The sequence below is a fragment of the Dermacentor silvarum genome, chromosome 9, assembly GCF_013339745.2.
Source record: "Dermacentor silvarum isolate Dsil-2018 chromosome 9, BIME_Dsil_1.4, whole genome shotgun sequence".
NCBI classification, from domain to species: Eukaryota; Metazoa; Arthropoda; class Arachnida; order Ixodida; family Ixodidae; genus Dermacentor; species Dermacentor silvarum.
This window is the reverse complement of record NC_051162.1, coordinates 131,815,308-131,834,022: the sequence shown is the minus strand read 5'-3', so window position 1 is coordinate 131,834,022 and position 18,715 is coordinate 131,815,308. Positions and strand designations below refer to the sequence as shown.

Genomic DNA, 18,715 nt, shown 5'->3' with positions numbered 1-18,715 from the left:
TGCATTACTTAGATGTCAACTGGAGTTGAGTCACCTTTAATTTTTTAATAATCGGTGCTGATCATCCAGAAACATAATCGGAGCTGATCATTGCAAAAACACCTCGCTCCATACACTCTGCCACTGTTCACATACATACATATATGAGGATATATGCTCAGGTCGACCAAGCCTGTTGCATACATGTATGGCACTTCACACTCAATTGCACTGCACATGCCATTAAGAGGCATTCGGTAGCTGCCCAGACATATAGCAGTGCTATAGCAGTTGCAGAGCATGTGGGAACACTTAGTCCTTTAATGGACTACGAAAAATATCGGTCCCACTTTTCAACACAACTTTACTGTGCTACAGCGGCGAAATATAACTGCTGTCTGTGGTTATGTGGTCTTTTTCTGTGGCTATGTTCCCAGATCTCACTTGAACATCAATTCTTTTAAAAAAATTCTTATTCTTCAATAAGGTAGTAGAGTAGACCCAACTGTTTACTTGCTTTCCCACTGTGTTTTGTATGCTGTTGTTGCCTTTTTTTCAATCCACCACAATGATTAGTCTATATTGAGGAAACTTTCTACCTTGCACCAGAGTGATGACACAGTAAAAGCCCAAGCTCATTATTAATGACATATACATTCATTGAAAATAGTTTAACTTCACACATTTATGACAGACGTATGGTTTGCTCATTTTGGTAGCTCCGGGAATCACAACTTTCCGTACCCCCACACCCCTGACACTATAATAAACTATCCATTCACTAGCTTCACTCACACACGAGAGTGCTACATATGAGAAATTCATAGCCTTTGAGGCCTTGAAAGAGGCATCTGTGTGCCACACACTTTTGTGATACTGGGCAGCCCTGAAAGGCAGTGCTGGTGCCAAGGGTGCTCAATAAACTCAACGAAAACATGCAAATCGTGCATATGCTTCTTGTATGGTGTACTACTATTGTACATAAGCTGTTTCTGACCATTTCACTGGCTGCCAAGAGCAGGTAGAAACAGGCAGCAAGATGAGCGATGAAACTTCATTATTAAAAACTAAACAAATAAAAATGACAAAATAAATGTACATGTCCTCAAGGCCTAGGTATTTAACGAATTCATAAAGCTCATTGCTCGTAGTAGAACCAAGGAGGCACGTGTAGATGGCCTTGTTATTCGACGTGCACCATTCTTTATCGACCTTGTCGGCGCCACGGAGAGGCAAGGCAGGTTCTGTTCTCGCTGAGGGAACAGATTTTGTAGTCTTTCTCTGCTTATCAGGAGCAAACATGTGCTGCAACGTTGATGAGCAGCGTTCAGTGCAATCACCTCCACAGCGTGAAGCACTGTATTCGAGGAAACAAAGTCAATCTTGTGCGTAGAAACGGAATTAGTTGTTTTGCTTAGCCAACTGAGCCTGCTCCAAGTGGGCTACTAGTGTCAATTCTGTGCCGTGCAGCAGAAGCTATGGCTTTAGTGTCATATCCAACCTGTAATGAATGCCTGCTGTGTATTTGGAGGAAGGTGGGCAGTTTGCCCAATGCATGCTGCTAATCCTCCCTTAACTCTGCATGTGTGGCAGACGGGAACTAGCAGTGGACAATGAATGAGCCCTTCTGGCTATTATTGACAGAAACTGCAGCTTTCACTGCACTACGCGAAGTCCGTGGGTCAGTACGTTTCAAATGTATATTTCAGTGTACTATCACACTCGGTATGAGCTACAATGCAACAGCACGTGGCAAAGAGGTTGCACGTTGTAGCTCATACTAAGTGCGATAGTACATAGCTTGTCAGTTCATCTAAAGGCACGAGCATAATGGTGGCGGGTCCGCATATTATAGGTGTTCTCTAAGCAAAGGTGCAGCAGCAGCAGACACGGTTGAGCAAAAAGGAATACCTGGCACATACCTGAATACAGTACATGCTACCACTCGTTTCTAAAGTACACTAATTTATTCTTGAAATCCCTTAAGCATGTTGCTGTTTTGATTATGGTGTTCAAATGCACAATTTTTTTAGTCTGCTCAGTGCATCTGGATATCCATATTTTGGCACAAATCCCTATGCTCTAACTGACACTGCTTACCATTAGTCCTAACCAGTTTAATGCATTAGCATCCTTAGGGTACTTCACGCACTTTCCAGGGGTCAACTATGTATCTATCTGTTTTCCCACCTACCTGGGTCACTGGGTAGTCCATGGTCAAATGGGTAGTACATCGGGCTGCTGTGGTGAGGCAATGCATACATACGTGCCACTCTTCAACGAACCTCTTTCACGCCGACATGGATCACTGTAGATGCGGGAGTGGGTATGTACCACTCTTCAATGAAACTCTTTGACGCCGACTTGGAGCACTGGTATGTGCCACTCGGTCTGGGCTGGTCTACAATGAACCTCTTTGATGCCAACTTAGGTTGCGGGGTATGTGCGGCTCTTCAGTGAATGCAAGGGTTCCTCAAGGACAGCAACCCAACGCATTAGCAGGTTGCACCACAAATGCACTAGGTATGTGCCGGCGTGCCGTGCTTCTCGTCTCGGATACTGCATGCGGACTTCTCGGCAGTTCCACTAGATGGAGCAGCATGTATAGGAAGAGAGAAGCCTGGTTGCGGCACGACACATTTCTCAGCGTTTGTCCACAGCGTCACGTCATGCATTTATTTCAGAGGTCAGATGCAGGCTTTGCGCTGGCGGTGCTATATGGTGTCGAGTGTTCTTAGGGAAGTGCAGAAAGAGGAATCCCGCTGCAGTACATGCCTCATACATAACTCGTTTCAACGGTGGAAATATTAATACATTGTGTCGCTATATTGATTCAATGCTAAATGCATTACTGTTGACGGTCATCGTGAGATGGGTTCCACTGCTTTTCTATTTGCCTGAAAACTTTGCGCACTTTCCTTAAACATTAAAATTTTACACAGACTGCACTTTCACATGCAAGTATATTCACTGACGAATCAAGAATGCAAGAGAGCCCCCCCCCCCCCCCCCCCTGCAGGGACCCTCTAACATGAATGAACCAATGTTTACTGAAATAGAATGGTGATTCGACCGAATTATTGACGAAACATTGGTGCCACTCCACCAGCCAAACATTATCCAGAGAAGTGTGACGAGTTAGACGGCAACAAAGGTGAACAAAGGTCAAGGTGAAGGCTTGGGACAAGCATACAAAGAAAACAATGACAAGATTTGCTGGCGCATGTGTTATTTCCCTCCGAGATACACTTGGTGCTGCATCCTTGATTACACAAACTTGAGGATTACATACAGTGAAACCTTAGTAAATGGAAGTGCTGCATAAACGGAAGATCCACCTTCAATACGGTTGGTGTTGTATCTGAGCAATGCAAAAAATTGTTCACGAACTGAAACCAAAATTTTATTAGCATCTCTGTGTAAATGAAACCATAAAAAAATGTTGGGACACTTCAACAAGCAATAAATTGGCAGTTTTGTTTGGCAAAATCATTTTTCAGAAAGAACAAGGATCTGAAATGCTTTTTGCAAAACCCGTCTTCTATGGAGAATGCCATTCTTAAAAAGTAGTAGCAAGGACTCCAGCAACCAAGAACTGATACATTTTAATGCATATCAAATAGCAGTTTCCAAATATTTTTTTAATGCTGCGCCAAAGAATGGCATTTCTTGTTTTTGTAAAAACAAGCCACTACATTCACTCCCTGAGGCTTCAAATTTCTAACAGTGTCAAGAGGGCGCACAACATATAGTGCTCCAACCCTCGCTTATCTTTCTCAGTAAATGAAACTTGTTAATTGGAGTTTTTCTCCGGTCCCTCGAGGCACCTTTTAATAAGATTCTACTGCACTTCAGATTGTAGACAGGGTGCTTCAATCGTATTTGAGTTGAGGGACTGGCTGATGCCTTCATTTGTTCCCAACTAGCACCGATTGGTAGCCTCCTAGAAGCTTACGACTGAACACTACGTCATCAGTGCTGACTGAACACTACGTCATCAGTGCTACGATGTCAGAAGCCTGTTTTTCAATAAGTTACTTACTTAAAAGGGGCCCTGAAACACTTTTCCAACTAATCATAGAATGGCCTCACTCTTAAAGTACGTTGTCCCACGAATCTCATGTGGCAAACATTTTTTTCAACTAGTTATTGCAACTAGTTAATACACAGTGAGGAAGCTAAGAGGGCAAAGCCCCGGCCAAAAGTTGATTGTTGCGGTGGCGAAAGGGCTCATCGAGGCATCCTGTGGCGGCTGTGGTAGACTACACTGCGTAGCATGCCATTTCCTCTCGGAGGCCATGTGCAGCAGATGCAGCTACGCACAGTGCAAAGATGAAATGGTTTTTCTGTCTTTTTGAGATCACAGGCATATATATTTTTCAGTTATTTAACTCAAAATTAGCAGTTAAGTATTACCGAGAATGTTCTCGTGATCATGAAATCGATGAACAGCGTTAATGGGCCAGCTGCTTTCTATGACACTGCATGACGACATTGAAAATGAGGGAGCGACTGTTTACTGCTTTTGAAACGATACTGTAAATTCCTTGCTGCATGCAGTGCAATATCTGGCTGACATGTTCACAGGGGTCCCGTTAACAGATTGGCAACATTTAACAGATTGGCCCCTTTAACAATTAGTCAACTAGCTAAATGTTTCTAAAACAGGTCTGTCCAGGCCATAAAGAAAAGTCTCAGGAACATTACATTCAGCCACCCTGAAGCATAAAAAAGTGTTAGTGTTACGTGAGAGACATACCAAGGTCCCCCATGTCACAAAATGTTAGTTTAGGCCAACGTGCAAAGCAGATGTTTATGTTCAATGCAGCACTGTTTGTAGCAACGGCTGCAGCATGCAATAATCTGTTCTGCAGAATGCCTTGTGCTTTGCCTTTTCTGCCGTTGATTACTTGATGCTGCTTTCATTTGAGTTATTTCACCTCGGTGCTTGTTCCCCATGCACTGCAGCTATTTCACGAGTCATAGTCTGCTTTTAGCAATTGCACATTGTCAATGCCAGTTTAGAGATGGCCCTTGGTATGAAACCACTTGAGTATGAACCACTCCATGCTGCAAAATTTGAGATTATATTTTACTATCAATACACATTGACGCTCAACACTGGGAACTCACTAAAGCCTACAAGGTGGTGACACTATGAATGTAAGTGCAAGGTCCCCATAGCATCTACTACTGTAAAACATTGTTAATGTGGTCTGTTGCCGAGCAGTAGTAGTCTGGTATTGTAACAATTCAGGAGCTACTCAGCAGTTTTTTTTTTTTCAGTAAATACTGCCAGTATCACAGTGAAGGTGTGAAATGCTCAGAGTTGTTCAGTGTGCAGAAATACCGTATTTACTCGAGCAAAGACTGCACCTCCACACTGGAGTGCGTGAATTTGGAAAAGGTTTCAGTAAATGTTATACACATACCTGCATGCTTGTTAATTTCCGTGCAGCTGTACTAGATCTCACTAATTTATTGTCCTGCCAATGATGGCGTCATCATTCTCACCACATCCTACCAGAGTACGATCACGTGGCATAGATACAGCATGCTTCAACGGTATCAGCTGTGCTGAGGTGCCTTGTTTAGCTGCATAGTTCCTTCGGGCACATTAAGAGAGCATCGCTGCAATAAGTGTGCATGTGGATTTTGAATGTGTGGCATGCAGTTTCGTTCAAGACCATTGTGAAGAGCTTCAAGGTGCCTGTAATCAGAAACAGTAATGAACAGCATGGAGGACAACCAACGAGCTCTTTTAACGACAAGGACTGAATATGCGAGTGTTCATAGTTGGCTGCTAGTGGTTGAGTTCTTGAGCACAGCAGTCTGAGCATTGTTTGAGGCTGGAGTAGACAAAAGCCTGTCTTGTGTAAGCTCGGCACCCTGCAAAAGTGTGGACCGTACACAAGTAAATACAACAGACTTTTGTCACTACGATACCGACCGAAGATCCCGGCCTACGCTTATGCATTTCTATAGGTCTGCACTTTTGTCACTTTGATCCTGAAATTGGCCTTCACTGGATAACTTGACCAGTCAGCACGCACTCGTGCGACCCTAATAGCAACCTCGTCATTGACAGCATGTCTCGGCGAAGCTCAGCCTGTCTCGGCGAAGCTTTGGGCAGAGTGAATGCAGTGAAGACGTCGTTTCATGTTAAAAACGCCTATTTTCAGCCTGCATTAAGAATATTTAAGTATTAACAGTAGGGCACAATGTCTGATCATGGTATTTACCCGATTCTAAACCATGCCTTTTTTTCCAAAGAAAATTGGGCCGAAAATTGCCTACACTATGCAGCCAGATGCGAAACCAAAACAGCGTGTATGCTTCACCGCACAACACTGCTGTATCGCGGCAAAGCTGACCTTAGAAAACTGGCCGCCATTGGACTGCCAATTTTTCTTGCTAAAGTTCAGGTGCGTATCAGATTTATACTTTGTTTAGGAGCTCTAATGTAAGTTCTACGTTGGATTTCTACCCTGGGCACGTAGAAAGCAGGCGCGTTTATTTGGTGGGCGTGTTAGGATTGGGCAAATACTGCCAAATGAATAAGTGTTGTGTCCTGCCTTTTCTTTAGCATTTTGTTTAATTCAACCGGTCGGATAATTCGATCAATTTTGTCAGTTCAGTCACGTCGGGGTCGAATTAATGGAAGTGGACTGTATGGTATGTGGTGTAAGGTACTATGCATGTTAGTTTCATTAAAAGCTATAACAGCCTAGAGTGCCATCGGCACAAACACGACACAAGAAACTTAGCACCACAACTTGCGAGATTATCGACATTCTTTATTCAACTCAGAAGAGCTAGGCATTATGCCTGTACTGCCCTAACGTCATGTGACGTTCAAAACAGCTGTGGGCAACTTGTTATCCCATGTCCTGTCGCTCTGATGGCGCTGTCTTTTCAAGCAGCAACACAACAGGGGGTGTGGTGCCAAGCAGTGAACAACTCGGTGCACGTCTACTGTGTTACGCAAGGCCCGACGTCAGGCACATGCGACAGGCACTAACCAGACTAATCCATCGCAGAAATGAGCACACACGAAAAATCATTTAGAGTTCAGTGCTGCACAACCACACCCAACAGGAAATGGAAAGAAACAGGAAGATCGTAGTTAAGCCTAAGCACTGCAACCAAGACTAGGTCGCGCATGCAGCAGTGCTCGCGCTTGTGGATTGCCCCTAAGGAGACTCGACGGTCGTGACGGTACCAGACACCACACGCTGCTGTGTTGCCGCTGTGAGAGGAACAGACCGCAACGGGCCTGTTGAGCGAACGGCATGGGTCTCGACGACTCTCTATTGGAAATGCGCGATCGTGCCTAGAGTTTGGGGAGGGAGAGAAGCTCCTCCGTCGTCTGCTAGTCAGTGTCTGGTCCTCTGAGCCTCCCTCCTAAGTGTGGCCTTGGCCAGCGAGGCGCCTTTTCTTTGCTGGAGGGCGTACAAAAATAAAGGCAAATAAATAAGCCGGCGGTGGGCGCAGTCATCAGAGTGGAGCGTCGGGTGGTGCCAGCAGCTGGTCGGCCCTCTTGTGGTCGCTCAAGGCCTTGAGCGTGAGCGAGTCCAACGGGAGCTCCGACTTGCGCCGCAGCAGGGGCTTCTCCTTCTTGCTGGCCAAGGTTGTCGTCACCTGGGGTGCACAACATATTGCTACTTGTATTCCCTCAACAATGGGAGCTGCCACCACTGGCTGTAATGAAACAGCGTTGAGGTCTATGCCATGACAAATAGGTCGCAATCAGCAACCACGTCGTTGCTAGAGCATCAAAAGGGGCAGTAGAGAAAAAACCACTATAACCAGCTTATCCAGGCGGATTACTACCTTTTCAAAATTTTCGCTCAACAGTGTGCTAAGTTAGGGCCTGTTGGTACATACTTATGCAAAGAAAGAACACCTTTGAACGGGACAAAAATCTGTCGTCTCCTCCTTTACCATCCAAATGTGCCGTTTCTTTATATAAACTCTAGCTGCATTTCTTTAGCAGTAAAGGGTTGATTACCAGAGGAAAAAGTACCGACACCAATTCATTTGGCACATATTATTCAAACTTGCAGCACAGTTAAAAATTAGAAGTGTTTCAAGATGTATGCGACATATTTTAAATATCATTACTTTCATCAATGCTTTTGCTGTTGATGCACCATCTTGGCATACACAATTGTGTACACAGTGCCTGCAAGGGTTAAGACTAGTGCAGCAAAATCCTTGCAAAAAGTCTTTGTTCGTGGATGCATGTCTCGTCCACGTATCTTGAGTCAGCAGCTCTCCCCAACCCTCTTCAGCGATGCTGATAAAGCTGGATTCACATGACGGACGATGCAGTCACCTGACATGTGCCGTGAATGGGATCACTTCGCAGCTAGCATTCGCACGATAAAGGATGACATCGTGGACGGAGCAGCCCTCGCATGGGCAACTCTGACAGAGCAAACGCGACCGAGTCGTATCCCGAAGCGCTTTGCGCAGACCCAGGGAGGACCGTGGGCACGGGTGACATAAGGATGATCACGTGACACACAATCTGCAAGCTCAAATCGCAATTTTCTCCGCCATGTGAAAGCTTTATCAGCTTCTACTCTTTTAGGACGATCGTTCAGCTCAATGTGATCCGAGTTCATTTGCCAGCGCCGCGTGCACTATTCACTAACTACTAAACACACAATGACGATCCATAAAGAGGAGGAGAACGGGTGACCCCGAAGGGGTAAGGGGAGCTTCAACACACAAGGGTGCAGAAAGGGAGGGGTTCCCTAGGAGATAATGAAGCTTAACAGTGGTGAACTTAGCCTTTAAGGTGTGGCTTCAAGGCGAAATTCGCATAAAACCTGCACCCCGACTTTACTGTTTAATTTGCGCCATTTTTTATGTGGATTATACGTGCAAAAATATGGTACGGGTACTGTGAATGGTTAGAGCTTACAACCGAACTAGAACCACGACAAAAAACGAGACTGCCTTTATGTTTATGACAATGGAACAGAAGACAAAAGAGAATAATGTGAAACCAAGCTAGCTGGCAGGCATTTAAAACAAAAATCTGGCTTATTTATTGTTATGCACTATAAAACAACCAAAAATCTGGACATTTGGCAGTCCCAGACTGGGTCAAGTTGGGACTCGTAACTTTTTACTCAGAAGTTGGGACCGTCTCGCTAAATTTGGCAAGTATGCTGAAACTAATCCAGTATTAGGTACTAGAGAAGGGTCTTCACACTACTCACTTCCTTGGCCTGGCTTTCCAGCCTGTCGTAGAGCATGTCGTCGTCTTCCGGTGGGCTTTCAAGGGCCTGGCTTGTGGTGCCTAGCTCGGGCTTCACTATGTGGAACTGCACAACCACAGCGCGCTTGAGTCATCGCTTACAACACCGCTCCTTTGCAACTGCGTACCTGAGGATTTCTCTCGGCTAGACTCTCTATCCGGTTCCAGGCGTCCTCTCGCTCCCGCAGGCGCATTTTCTCGCTGCAAGCACACAGTTATGTGAGAATGGCAAGGCCCGCACACCAAATCTGGCCACAATGATAAGAGAGACTCAATTGAACAAGGCAAAGAGATCCAATGACAGAACGAGGCACTAATTTATCTCGTTGTCCACCGTTTGATCATGTTAAATGTCAACTGCAACAAAATTTCACTTTGGCTTTCATGTGTGTCTAAGCAACCTTGGCAAAGCTGTGGGGCAGGTAATTGTCTGAGCTCTTTCAATAACAGACACTAAAGCAGATGATGCATGCACAAGTTAGCGGATATGACACATATCCAAGCACACTGCTTCAAAAATTTTCTGTGTGCTGTGGACACCCCCAAATTTCAAAGGGCATTGTGAGCAGCTGTGATGCTTCTCAACGTTCTGCATCATTTGGGTATGGCAAACAGTAATGGCAGCATTTTCTTCTTATCCTTTTCGTTTTTTTTTGTTTTTTTTTTTCAGTTTCAGCACTAGAAGGATTATTTTCACAAGATTTTTGCGACATATCATGTTATGCTTTGAACATAAAACTCGTCACACAGGCTGCTCTACACCAAAATTATTCTTCCACGGTCCAACCTTATGTGCAGTTGGCTTTTCATAGAAACTCACTTGTGGCGCTCCTGGCGGTAGTTCTGGACGCAGTCGTCGAACAGCTTCTGGTTCATCTCCATGAGCAGTTTGAGGGCATTGTAGACGAGGCCATAAATGGTCTTGTTCCAGTGGGCTTTGGAGTTTTTGTACAGCGCCGGGAACACTATGGGCAACAACGCCGCCGCGTTGTCGCTGACCAGGCTCATGATGTACTCGTTGTTCCAGTAGTAGAGGGCTCGCTCGGCCACCTGGAAGTGGGGCGAGGAGACGCAGCGTGCCAGTTGCCGGAAGAGCGGCACCATCACCTTGGCGAACTCGGCCGGCTCGATGACGTCCAGGATTTCCTCGAGCTCGTTGAGGAACATCACTTCCTTGGGAGAGTGCACCTTTGGCCAGAACTTGAGCAGGGCCAGGATCACCGGCTCTGTCAGGCTCGGCTCTTTCTCGAGGAACTGGACAACGCAGTAGGCCAGCTGCGGGTGATACACACTCAGCGACTTGACCTTGTGCAGCGGCATCAGCACGCGAAGCAGGAACAACTTGTGCTCCTCCTTGAGGGGCAGCGCGAAGCCATTGATTATGGAGCCGAGGATCTCGAGCAGCTCAGCAACACCGTTATGGTGCTCCGTCTCGTAAATGAAGCGGTAGAACATGTGGTTCACCTGCTTGCGCACATATGCCCGCAGCCCTAGGAACTTGCCGTATATTCGATGCAGCGTCGTCTTCAGGAAGTCACGCTCACGGGGGTCCTCTGAATCAAACAGCTCCAGCAGCTGCAGCACAAACCGCTGGTCCAAATGCCGCTTGGCCAGCGCAGGCTGGAAGTCTGGGCTCTCGAGAAACCGCAGGAACAGCTCGTAGACGAGCTGGAGGTGCGGCCAGGCCGCCTCCAGCGTCGGCTCGTCCTCCTCGGGGTCGAACTCTGCACCGTTAGGATTGGACGAGGGCGGCAACGTGCGGAACACATTGACGCCGAACATGTGGATCATCTCGGGATAGATCGGCTCCGTCAGCACGCCGCGCTGAGAGGTGATGTACTCGACCATCTCGTGCAAAGCTGCCCGTTTCACCTCCTTCCACTTGAGGTCTGACAGAGGGTCGGTCACGAAGTCAAACAGCACACAGCACTGTCGGATTTTCTGCATGAAAAAAAAAAAAAAAAAGACATGGAAGAATGAAGTACTGCTACCCACAGAGCTGTTTGTATCCTTAATAGTGAGGATACAAATCTTCATGAACCAGGCTGCACCCATTTGTGCAGAAAGTACACATGCCATTTCCCCCTGGTAGTAGTGCCACCAAAAACCGATGATTTCATTTTCACACTACAAGCCAGCTGCCAAGCCTGACAGGGTACCACAAGCTTTACAAGTTATTGTGAATAGGTGAACAGTTCAATGCAATCAAGGGCATTTATGATAAATGAGAATACAAAGTCATAGTGCTTCCCACCTGTCTCGCATACCTTTAGCACTAGTGTACACAGCAAAATACAAACTGGGCTATCAGACAGCCCAAGGCACTGATGGTTTCAACCAGCAGCGGCTTTAAGACACTTGGGGTCACTCGTGGTAGCTGCTAGACCTTTCATGAAACGTTCATGCTGATGGCCAGGGCTTTGTCATCTCTGTTTATTCTCATCATAATTGCCCGACAGAGCTGGAAAAACATTCCGGAATGATACAGCACCCGACATCTTTTAGCTGCCTTACTGTCTCATAATCAGACGGCACAAGTGTAAGCCGAGCCATTGCAGTTACAGCCAGATTGCTGACCGAGTGCTAAGCTGCATAGCAACCTAGATATTGTGGGCTACTTCACAACAAACAGCATTTCCATGATGCAGTGAGGAATGCGAGCACAGAAAACTGCATTTCCTGACAACTCAGATGCAACCACTAGACCACCACTGTGGGTGTACCATTCAACACTGTTATAGAAAGAATAATGACATGCATGAGAATGAATGAAAGGTGACAAAGGCACACACTTGGCATCACTACTCACTAAGCTTTTTGAAGTTGAGCATTGTATAAACGCTTGCACAAGCAAGAGCTTTTCTCGTGTGGCTGGAAGTATCATGCTCATTGTATGGCCAAGCAAATCTCTGCAGTGTTCATTCTGTACCCCCTGTGCTTTCAGTTTGCAGGCTTGCGTCTTTTTCACGTTTGTTTCTAGCTATACAAGGAATTACAGGAACATTTCGTGCGCTATTAAGGTGTTCGCTTGCTGCGACAAGATAAAAAAAAAAAAAAAAAAAAACATTGGTTGTCCGCACGTACGTTTCACTTTTAACCGCGTCGCGGTCTAACCGTTCCTTGGTCCTGTCGGAGCTCCGTATATCAGACAGACCAGGAAACAAGGGGTCGCTGATCTCACCTGAATAAGCAGGTCCTCGCGCTCGCCCAGCGGTGCGTCCTTGAGCGCGGGCAGCTTCTGCAGCTCGCGGTTGTGGCTCACGTTGAAGCGCGACGAGTTCTGCCGCTTCTCCTTGCGCATCCCGCTGCCCGGGGCTGTGGGCACCACGGCGCCGGCCAGCTTGCACTTTGCCACCAGGTTCGCGGGCGGAGGAGCCGACTTCGGTCCTCCAGCCCGCGCCGCTGCCGCCGCCGTGCCCGCTGCACCGCCCGCGCCGTTGCTGTTGGCGTGTACGGCGCCGCTGGCGTTGTTGCAGGCCTGGTTCACCTGCACCACCACCATTCTCCGTCAGCTCGCACGCAATGACAAAGCGCTGTCGCCGAGAGACAAGTGCGCGGGCTTACGAACGACCCGGACACTTGAGAAACCTCGCGGAGCGAACTTTTGACAGACAACATTGCATGCCACGTCTGATCCACGTTGCCGTTCCGGCCGGGTCGTCGTGCACGGTCGCCGTCAGTCGCGACACGATCGCGGAAACCGAGTATCGAACGAACTCTGCGTCGATTTGCGCTACCTGTGCTGCGAGAGGTCGACTGCTTGTCTGCCTGCCGGCTGGGTCGGCCTGTCAAACCACACATGGTCGCCGACAGCGAGAAAGAACGCGCGGCGTGCGCCGTTGCAATCGAGGCCCAGCCGTCGGCGCGCACGACTCGCGGGCATGTCGTGCTGCACGCCCGCGGTCCGCGCGCGAGTGCCACAGTCAGCCGAGCCCCGAGCTCGACGGCGCAGCGCCGAGGGCCCCCCCGTCATTTTTTCGCCGCCGAGACGCCATGTTGCGCAGGCGAGCGGCTGCCGACAGGCACGCGGCGGCCGCGCACGGCCGTCCAGCTCACCTCGTCGGCGCCGTCGGCCGCGTCTTTGCCGCTGCCATTCTTGGCCGTCACACCGGAGCTGTTGTTTTTCGCAGGCACCTGCGAGGCCGGGATGGGCGAGCCGCGATTAAGCCTAACACACACACACACACATACACAAGCAGTGGAAAATGCACGTCAAATGCCGAGCGGCTCGGCGACGCTGCTTCGCATGACACGGCACAGCCGGCTCGGCGGTCGTCGCTTCAACCCACCTTGTCTTTGTCAGTCCGATTAGGCATTATTTTATTAACGGTTCACACGCCATCGGGCGAAGGGCAAACTTTTCAAGGGAGCAGGTATACGTACTCGACACCCGCCAGCGAGTGTGCGACTACCAACAACTGACGCGATAGGTCCGGAGGGCGCACGTGACCTTTCAATGGCGGAGAGATACATAGCGCTCGCGTAACAGCCGTAACACCGCTGTGACGTCACCTGCGGCTCCTCTCTGGCAGCGCGCGCACCCTCCTCGCCCGTCACAGCAAAGCGCGATTCCGGCGTTGCGCGCTCACCGCGCGCACGAGGAAGAAGAAGAAGAAGAAAAAAAAAAAGTACGCGCGCGTTTTGCAGTTGTTCTTGCAAAGGCAACCGTAGCGCTCGAGTTTGTGCAAGCCCTTGCCGGGCTTTTCTTCGCTCTCTCGCTTTTGTTTATTTTTTTCCCTATGCTTGCGGCGCTCAAGACCCAGGCCGTGAACAGGTGCACAGCATGGGGGACGACGACAAAGACAATGCAGACAGGATCCATCATTTTTATTTACACACGTCTCTGCGATCGCCCAGCAGACGCAGGTGCCAGGATGAAAACCGCAGTGTATTTGCTCTGCGCTGCAAGCCCTCGGCAGTAGCTGCGGGGCACGGTACGATGATGCTTGGTTGGGTCAGCCCCAGCATTACTGGTAACATCATGGAGAAGGGTTCGGGGCCGGCTCTCCTAGCGAGTCCTTTGAAAACTCCCTGGGGCTGGGGGGTAGCAGATGATTGAAACCGCTACCCATTTGCAATCCTCTCCTAAGGTCAAGGGTATCATAGCGGTGTGTTGCGACCGCCAGTGCCGTTTCGTCGACTGTCTGCTGAAAACGGTTGGGGACTAGATTTGAGTGGCCGACCTCTGCTGTCCGAGGCAGCTGCAAAGAGAATGCAGGAAATCAGTCAACACGCTTAGAGTATGGGACTAGGTGTTGGTCAAATTCCAGCGTATTTATTACATACATAAGCCACAAATGATGCTTTAGTTTAGTTACGTATTTTAGTTGCCCCTTAACAGGTGTGCGAGATCACATATTTGAGCATACCTTGATATTTTATGTTTGCCCTTAACCAGCATTTACATTTGTTAAGCTGGCAGTCGGGTCACAAAATTTTGTCAAAAAAGAGCCTGCACTTGCCAAGATAATTCATGCTGCTCATGCACAAAACTGAATGAGCTAATGCTGACAGAATATTTGCAGGACAAGCATTTTCCTGTACAATTTATCAAAATGTCTCGTTTGGTGGTGCTTTTCTACCGCAGGTATTACCATAACGACAGTGCCAAAAGATAAATGTAGCATCTGTGAATTAAACATCCAAGCAAACGTGTAATAACGAAAAAAGTTATTAGATTGTGGTTGAGGTTCTCACTAACAAAGTGCACAACAAGCTAAGATTCACTACACTACGACAGCAACCTGCACCACAGACGAAGACATTTCTGGCTTTGTGTTTACATTTACTTTGTCCCATGATTGATTGAGTGTTCACAGTAATACACTCAGAGTATATGTGATGCCAAAGCCTTCCTCAGCAATAAAACAAAGTGTGTCTGGAAGCCATGCAAAGTTATCTAGGAGAAAATGTTCAGAAAAGGTTTGCACCTTTCCTCGGGGTAGTACCACAGAGCCTCAATAACTTAATGGCTCTCTTTATTGCCTTGTCGCTGATAGTGATGACGTGGCAATAAAAGAAGTCAATTAGAGCACTAACTTTGTAAACAGTCCCTGTACGACAAAACAAATGAAAAGGCTGTGTTAAAAGGTGCTTTGTTTCAGCCTAGAAGTGTGGTTGTCTCTTTTTCTTGGACCACTGTCATCTATATAGAATGACACAGCCTTCCAGAACATTGCACACATAATCTGCTTAACAGTTCAAACATCCTTTCAATTGTTAAAGAAGTACCGACATTATTTTGTAGGAAATATACTGTTATGAGCGACGACAGGCCGACATGTTCATGTCATCGCAAGCATTCCCTTTATTGCCGCGCTCCGCAACTCTTCCCCCCCGTTGTCCACATGTCCATCAGCGCACACCACATGCAACAGACACTGGGCGTCTTCCTTGCTCTGTCGCCGCCACACTCGCACCACCTGGTCCTTCCCCTAATAACTACAGTCAACCACGTGCGCGGCCTCCAAGCACCGCGCCTCGCCATGCCTCACTTGGAGCTCTCGGTCTGCTTACGCCGCCACTCGCTCCTCACTACACCACACATCACAAACTTAGAAGGATGATACTAGGCCGCCGCTCGCTCCTCACTACACCACACATCTCAAACTTAGAAGGATGATACTAGGCAAGCATAAAGACTGCGAAACACTTCTAAGGTATTTCAATTGACTACTAAAGTAGGTCTAGAAATGCTGGACCTGGTATCACTGACGTTATTGTGACGCCATGACACAAAACCTAATTTGCTGATGTCATGTAGCAATAAGGCAAGGTTGACAACGATGTTGCTCATAAAAGAGAGAACAAGACTGCTGCTTGCATTTCTTCTGGATGAGTTCATGTGTGGCCCAGCGTACAAGGTCCATTCAAAAGCATTTTTTATACACATTCCCTGCCTTTTTCAGGATACCCAATTTCTGTTTGCGTGTATCTATTTTCATAACTCCGTCTTGCACTTATCTCGGCAACATGCAAGGATGCAGATCTGCAGCAGGAACTGGCGGCCTTACAAACTTATCGCAGAACCTCTCCAAGACAATGTACGAGGCACACAAGCAAAAAGCACGAATGATTGCATACAATATGGCACATCGCTCAAACGGCGCAACTTGGCGCGCCCGTGATGAATTGTAGTACAGCTGTGTCTCATCGCAAATGGCTTGGGCACACGCTAGGCCTTTCACTCACAGGAGCTAACAGAGGCCTGGCTGGAGCGGCCTTGTCGCGGCACGAACGGCGGCGGGGGCGGCGCCAGGTCAAAGAAGTGTGGGCTGCCACCCGTCGCGCGCATGTGCTTGAGCAGCTCGGGGGGTGGTGGCGGCGGGAATGGTGGGAACGGCGGTGGTGGCATCATGTCCAGGGGAGGCAGGTGCGGGGGGCCGTCCAGCAGCGGCGCCTCGTCCTTGGTTAGGAGCGGAAGCCGCGGCGGGAACAGATCGCCCGGCGGTAGCGGCGGCGGCTGCTGGTGCATCTCCCGCTCCAGCAGGGTTAACCTGCAATTTACACACAGGTGCTCACTCACGAGCATGCTGGCTTGTACACGCTCGATGCTGAGTACACAGACGTGGGATAGAGCGTGAGTGAGTAATGAAAGGTGTGATTAGACATGGGTGTGAATGGAAATGAGTGCCAGTTAGTTTGAGTGGAAGGAGTAGAAGAGGAGCGGTTACCATAAGTATCAATGAAAGTCAGTGACGGACGGCGAATTTGAGAGGAAACGAGTGTGGACGCGAGTGCGTGTTGGCAGGCACGAGTAGGAGTGTGAAAGAGCGCGTCAGTGTGAGTAGGCATGAAGCCGAAAACATATTGGTGAGTGAGTATGAGTGATATCTACTTACTGTGCCAACCTATGAATGTACAGAAGGGAGACACACACGATTTGAGGGGACAAGTGCAGAGTGTTGCATAAACAGAAGCACTGGGTTTATGCAATTTCTTGGGCTGAATCACAGGCTGATTTCTGCTCAAATTTGCACGTTCGAAAGCGTTACTTGCCTGTTCTGTTCACAATAAATACGAAGTGCATGTAATCTTTGGTGACGCCACAAAAAAAATGTTGATTTTGATGAAACGGCAGAGTGGCACCATCTGTTACTACTATGGTGGAACACGCCTTCCACTGTAGTGGTGACAGACGGCACCACCGTTTTGTTGCACCAAAATGAAATTTTTTTTTCATTGCTGCGACGTTTGCCCTTGCCTTCACTGAACTCACTTTGCTGCATTCAAGTGGGTTGAATTCATATTGAATTCATATTGACGCTAGATATTGTTCTTAATATATAAAGCAGTATTATTATGCAACTAATGCCTAAATTAACAAATATACAGTATAATGTGCCCTATTGATTTACTCATCAACACTGCCATTAATTACAAATGACATTTTACTAACAGTATAGCAGCATGCTGCCAATGTGACAACCGTTCGAGTGTCACTAAATTTGCCCATCCTACAGAGGCATAAATAAACAAACTGCATAGTGTACTTCAGTATACGAGTGGCCACTGTGCACAGCGATGAATCTTCGCAAGTTAAAAAACCACTACAGTTTTGTGTGAAAGGAAAGCAAAAAAAAAAGGAAAAAGCATGCAAGTTGCCATAGCCCAACGCAAAACTTGCCTCTGGCGCAGGGCTGTCCTATCCCGGTTGGCCTCTTCAAGCTTGCGCTCCGCGGCCCGAGCAGCCAGCTGAATTAATCATAATAATAAGTAAATAAAAAAAAAGAAAACAGTGGCAACTGTGTGGCACAAGAGGCACAAGATGTTTGGCCTTCACTACATGTGAAGACACTGAATTATGAGTACATTTGCTGCCACGACCAGAAGGTGGGCTTGAGTTATCCAAGTTGTCAAATTAAAGAGGGTTGAATTAATTAATCAGCTTCCACTTCATTTTTAACACAAGCGCTTCTCTCGAACATCTTGCACACACGTGCTCAAACTCACCCAGTTCTCGTGTGCCCGCTTCTCCTGGTCTGCCACCTGGTGCAGAAAGCAGAGTGCAAGTTTAGCAAGTCATCATCACAGCTTGCAACATGCCACATTAAAAACAGAAAAAAACTTGCTAGCATAGACATATACAATACCAAGGGAAAAAATGACCTCCGGAAGCCTTTAATGTAAACTGTACTGCGACAATGTTCTACAACATAAGACAACTTGCTTGGTAGTCATCTGAGTTCAGTTAATTACCTTTTGAAATCATTAGAGATCATAAACACAGTTGAGGATTTCTGTCAGTCTGTATGTCAACAAAACTGCCAATGAGCAGATACTTATCTCCGAGGAAGATTTGAGCTCGTGAACTATCATACATGAGCCAATGCTCTAACCATTGGATCACAGCAGTCCTGTTGGTGATGAAATAGCTCACTACAATACTACTGATTTCCTTAACATTCGGCTCCATAAAGACTGTTTGAGCAGACTTGGTGAACAGCTGTAATACAAGTGATTTAG

General features: G+C 47.5%; 2 protein-coding genes across 4 annotated transcripts in view; both read right to left on the bottom strand.

The window, feature by feature from the left end:
* Positions 1 to 6,755: 6,755 nt before the first annotated feature.
* Positions 6,756 to 13,695, bottom strand: LOC119464348 (serine/threonine-protein phosphatase 2A 56 kDa regulatory subunit gamma isoform). 3 transcript variants are annotated; one of them, XM_037725271.2, is made up of 7 exons: positions 13,540 to 13,695; positions 13,307 to 13,384; positions 12,432 to 12,737; positions 10,071 to 11,191; positions 9,379 to 9,451; positions 9,213 to 9,335; positions 6,756 to 7,620 (listed from the first exon to the last, which is right to left on the bottom strand). In XM_037725271.2, exons 1-7 carry the CDS (start codon positions 13,564 to 13,566, stop codon positions 7,477 to 7,479), a joined length of 1,872 nt encoding a protein of 623 aa, XP_037581199.1. In that variant the 5' UTR covers positions 13,567 to 13,695; the 3' UTR covers positions 6,756 to 7,476. The 3 variants fall into 3 exon arrangements, with proteins under 3 accessions (XP_037581199.1, XP_037581200.1, XP_037581201.1); XM_037725272.2 differs by having other exon boundaries at positions 9,213 to 9,317; XM_037725273.2 differs by lacking the exon at positions 13,307 to 13,384.
* A 367-nt stretch (positions 13,696 to 14,062) lies between these two features.
* LOC119464345 (transport and Golgi organization protein 1-like) overlaps positions 14,063 to 18,715 on the bottom strand; it is a 34,193-nt gene continuing 29,540 nt past the window's right edge. The window contains exons 17-20 of the mRNA XM_037725267.2: positions 18,203 to 18,238; positions 17,877 to 17,944; positions 16,442 to 16,746; positions 14,063 to 14,451 (exon numbers count right to left, since the gene is read on the bottom strand). Of these exons, the coding sequence (XP_037581195.1) occupies positions 14,351 to 14,451; positions 16,442 to 16,746; positions 17,877 to 17,944; positions 18,203 to 18,238 (510 nt within the window). The 3' untranslated portion in view covers positions 14,063 to 14,350. The remainder of the gene's footprint in view (positions 14,452 to 16,441; positions 16,747 to 17,876; positions 17,945 to 18,202; positions 18,239 to 18,715) is intronic.

Bases quoted from the DNA above. Each gene is read 5' to 3' on its own strand.
- LOC119464348 (XM_037725271.2), bottom strand. From the start codon at position 13,566: ATGCCTAATCGGACTGACAAAGACAAG. The intron at 11,192-12,431 runs GTGAGATCAGCG...TTTTTCATGCAG, and splicing joins GCGAGGACCTGCTTATTCAG to AAAATCCGACAGTGCTGTGT. The intron at 7,621-9,212 runs GTGAGTAGTGTG...TGTGCACCCCAG, and splicing joins TGGAAAGCCAGGCCAAGGAA to GTGACGACAACCTTGGCCAG.